Source organism: Rhincodon typus, chromosome 26 (assembly GCF_021869965.1).
Source record: "Rhincodon typus isolate 14 chromosome 26, sRhiTyp1.1, whole genome shotgun sequence".
NCBI classification, from domain to species: domain Eukaryota; kingdom Metazoa; phylum Chordata; class Chondrichthyes; order Orectolobiformes; family Rhincodontidae; genus Rhincodon; species Rhincodon typus.
The window spans coordinates 11,712,817-11,716,984 of record NC_063357.1 but is presented as its reverse complement, the minus strand read 5'-3'; the positions used below and the strand labels follow the sequence as shown (position 1 = coordinate 11,716,984).

At 39.6% G+C, this 4,168-nt stretch overlaps 2 protein-coding genes across 2 annotated transcripts in view; both read right to left on the bottom strand.

Moving 5' to 3' along the window:
• Positions 1-1,598, bottom strand: part of LOC109917447 (A kinase (PRKA) anchor protein 10) — a 60,183-nt gene extending 58,585 nt beyond the window's left edge. The window contains exons 1-2 of the mRNA XM_048612348.1: positions 1,557-1,598; positions 1,280-1,456 (exon numbers count right to left, since the gene is read on the bottom strand). Coding sequence (XP_048468305.1) covers positions 1,280-1,456; positions 1,557-1,598 — 219 coding nt within the window. The remainder of the gene's footprint in view (positions 1-1,279; positions 1,457-1,556) is intronic.
• Positions 1,468-3,194, bottom strand: LOC125486165 (A-kinase anchor protein 10, mitochondrial-like). The gene is made up of 3 exons (XM_048612667.1): positions 3,033-3,194; positions 2,335-2,479; positions 1,468-2,104 (listed from the first exon to the last, which is right to left on the bottom strand). The coding sequence occupies exons 1-3, from the start codon at positions 3,164-3,166 to the stop codon at positions 2,039-2,041; spliced, it is 345 nt and encodes a 114-aa protein (XP_048468624.1). The 5' UTR covers positions 3,167-3,194; the 3' UTR covers positions 1,468-2,038.
• Positions 3,195-4,168: the final 974 nt, after the last annotated feature.

The following is a 4,168-nucleotide window of genomic DNA, read 5'->3' as shown; positions in this document are numbered from 1 at the left end:
TCCCATTCCTCAGACGACATGTCCATCCTGGGCCTCCTGCAGTGCCACAACGATGCCACCCGAAGGTTGCAGGAACAGCAACTCATATTCCGCTTGGGAACCCTGCAGCCCAATGGTATCAATGTGGATTTCACAAGTTTCAAAATCTCCCCTCCCCCTACCGCATCCCAAAACCAGTCCAGCTCGTCCCTGCCTCCCTAACCTGTTCTTCCTCCCACCTATTCCCTCCTCCCACCTCAAGCTGCACCTCCATCTCCTACCGACCAACCTCATCCCGCCCCCTTGACCTGTCCGTCCTCCCTGGACTGACCTATCCCCTTCCTAACTCCCTACCTACACTCACCTTTACTGGCTCCATCCCCGCCTCTTCGACCTGTTTGTTTCCTCTCCACCTATCCTCTCCTCTATCCCTCTTCTTTCTGCCTCCCACTCTCTCCCTATTTATTTGGGAACCCCCTTCCCCTCCCCCTTTTCTGATGAAGGGTCTAGGCCCGAAACGTCAGCCTCTCTGCTCCTGTGATGCTGCTTGGTCTGCTGTGTTCGTCCAGCCCTGCACCTTGTTGTCTGGGAGAATATAAATCCTGTTTGACTAAATCCAGTTAAATCACAGCAATTAATGCTTTTGGCTATACACCCATCCATTCATATTTGGCTCTTAGGGAGCAAAATTCCCAGCACGGACCTGTTAATAGTGAATGACCTGTTTCTGTTCAGTAAATAGTATGTAATTCTTCCAGGAACCACAGGATGAGACAGTCCAGAATTTTGCCAGGTCATCCAGGTGTTAAACCTAAGCTTCAACGACAGACCATTGTCTCAGAATTGCAGTTCCAGTCTCAGAACTATTATTTTATCTCTTCAAGTGGATATGACTTATTAACATTCATTTTTAGTAAATTCTGGAACACTGATTCTTCCTTCAATCAATTCCATCAATATAGACTGAATAATCTTTCGTGTTATTTGCTGTTTGTGCAACCTGCTGTATACAAATTGGCTGCTGTACTTGAGCTTGACTTCATAACATCAGTAAATTTCAAGAGTAAATTTGATGGGGACCAATTATTTTGGAATATTCTGAAGGCATGATAAACCATGTGAATTAAAGTGTTTTTCCCCCAATTCTATGATAACAACTTGGCCTTTTTTTAAAAAATGTATGCAAGTGACAAACTAAGGTGGCTCCGACACTCCAGTATATTCTAAAATTTAGGCTATGAATATGAACTACAAAATCAGATGTATATTAAAATATTCTGAAAACAAAGGCCTTCCATACCTGTGCTACACTACCATCAGATAAGCCTATGCTGGGCTCGTGTTCATGAGGGCTATTTGGTCCATGGCCAAGAAAGGGAGTGTAGGCTCCGCTAAATTCATCATTCCGTACTGAATGGATGAGATCATTCAAGTATTTGTAATACAAGTTACTAGACAAGAAACCAGGTAAGTAAACCTGAAAGGCAGAAAAGAACAGGTTATTTATAAATGAAGATGAAGAAAACAATCTGGATATTGATCAATATTTACCATCAAGTACTGCAGTCAACATTTACAGATTGTCCTTGTTCCAAAAAGTCAGCCAATTGGCTCATCATATTTGTGCTTCACCCCATTCTGTTCCACCACTAAATTTGTCTAGTTATAATTCAGTTACTTTGTACTTCTGAATTTTCAGGTGCCAAATTGAAGACAAAGTCTAATGCACTTAATAGCTCATAAATCAATTGTACCTTCTTTACTAATACATTCATACAATGTTGACAAAACCAGCATTTAATGTCCATCACTAATTGTCCTTGAGAAGATGGCAGCAAATTACCTACTTAACAACGGAATAGCTTGACAGGGCATTTCACAGACAACCACGCTGCTGAGTCTGGAGTCAATCCAGGCCAGACTTACAAGGACGCAGATTTTTTTTTTGGCCAGAAGTCACTGGTGAATCAGGTTTAAAGGTTTACAGTCACCTCTCGTAATAATAACCTTGTTTGCCAGACTCATAATCCTCAGCTGCCGTAGTGCAGTAACATAACCACTACTCCGCAGTAGCCAATAATGTGCAAAAACTCATTATCAACCAAGTTCGGAAGCTCCATTTATACTATAAAAACAAAATTAAACATTGAATAAAGAAAACAGAAGTATGCACTAAGCACAAACAAAGCCCATGCTTATGTCTGCAGTCTTCCTCAGAAAATATTTCTAAAAGTTTTCCAAAAAGTTCAAACTAAGTCTACTGTGCACGTTAAATAACAGGAATAACACTGATTATCATTCAATTTAGAATATGGTTTACAGAAGTAAACACAGTTAAGGACTGTCCAAACTCACTTTTTCCATTGTTGTCCATGCTTGCCTTAATGGAGTGGTGAAACAGTCAGGGAGTGGTCCTCCTTCTCTGCAGATATTTGATTCTATTTCTAATCGGACAGTATCATCAAATCCTAATGGGTGTGTAGCTTGCAAAGAAAAGTACCTATAAACAAAAAAAAAACACCAATTAAATGGTGGTACTACAGGTTTTTCTTGCAATTCTACATGATCTAACTTGATAAGCTCGCCCATGTAAAATACAAAAAACATAAATGTTACAAAAAGACCAGAGGATCAGGGTACCATGGCGCATTTGTTCTGGTGAGGTTGCATTGACTGCAAAATGGCAACAGAAAGTTTAGCTACCAATTATATGGTTCGCTCAAGGGCAGGAGAAAAAAAAACTGGTGTCCTACACACTCACCATGTATTGAAATGAAACTTGAAGACAAAAAGGGATATACAAAACCTGTAAATTAGATTATGCTATTCATTGAAGTTTTTTTTTTCCTAACAGTATAATCCAACGGCAATAGCTCAGTGCTCCCCTTTAACTAAATTAGAAGTCACATTTCCTGTGTACCTCATCCTCTCAACATTATCTTTGATGTTTTGTTTTATTTTAGGCTTCTTCTACAAAGTTGAACTATAAAATACAATTCTCAACCTGTCATGGTTTCCACACTAAATGTGGTTATTTGTTCTTTCATACTTACTTATCATATAAGATCATGGCATCATTCTGTGCTTCTTGACCATCATATTGCCCGCTTTTAGCAGCCAGTTGAGCTTGGAAGTTGTCTGCAGCCAACCAAAACTGCAGGATATTTACAGCTTCTTCTTTCTCCATGTACTAGAAAGAAAGTAAGGATTAAAGAGTTAAACCAACCTCAACCAAATGATAGTCTGATGTGTATGTCTTACTGAGTGAAGGAAAGCAACCACTTTTGTCAAAACCACAATAGCAAATGAATAACCATAATGTGCTTTCATTGGTGTTGACTGAAGATGTGATATTAGCTAGGAAAATGTTGAAACTGTCTTCATTTTAAATTGCACTATGGGATCTTTTATTATCCTTTCCAAAGGTGGTTACATCAACAATGCAGCACTGCCTGGTTACTGCGGCAGTATTTTCCTAGATGCGATCTCCCCTCCTGCACAGAGTCCAAAGACCATAAGATGTGGTAGCCGAAACAGGCCATTTGGCCTATCAAGTCTGCTCTGCCATTCAATGAGATCATGGCTGATCTGATAAGCCTCAACTCCACTTTCCCACCTTTTCCCCATAAACGCTGATTCCCTTACTGATTAAAAATCTCTCAACTTTAAATATACTTAATGATCCAGCCTTTCCAGCCTTCTGCAGTAAATAAATTCCACAGATCCACTATCCTCTGAACAAAATAAATCCTCCTTATGTCCGTCTTAAACGGGTGGCCCCGATTCAGAGATTATTCCTTCTGATCCTAGACTCTCCCATGACGGGAAACAACCTCCCCTCTTATATTTTGCTTGTAATTACAATCTTTGGACTTGTGAGAATGCTAAGACAACACAAACAAACTTGCACAAAAGGTTCAATTTATTTTCAAGGCTTCACACAGAGTAAGGGAAATGTTAACTGGTTCATCTTGACCTCCTCGACTAGAAACAGTCATGATAGATATTTGATTGTTGAGGAAAATCTACAGAAAATTGTAAAACTGCAGCAGCCTACACTCCACATGCCACAGGAAGTATACACAAATTACTGTTTAAATGTACCAATTTAATGGATGCAGCAAATCCCATTGGATTTGTTTATAAAATTTGATATTGTACTGTAGAGAAAGTGACACAAAACTCTGTT

Bases quoted from the DNA above. Each gene is read 5' to 3' on its own strand.
- LOC125486165 (XM_048612667.1), bottom strand. From the start codon at position 3,166: ATGGAGAAAGAAGAAGCTGTAAATATCCTGCAGTTTTGGTTGGCTGCA. The intron at 2,480-3,032 runs GTAAGTATGAAA...TTTTGTTTATAG, and splicing joins GCCATGATCTTATATGATAA to GTACTTTTCTTTGCAAGCTA. The intron at 2,105-2,334 runs GTGAGTTTGGAC...TTGTTTTTATAG, and splicing joins CATGGACAACAATGGAAAAA to TATAAATGGAGCTTCCGAAC.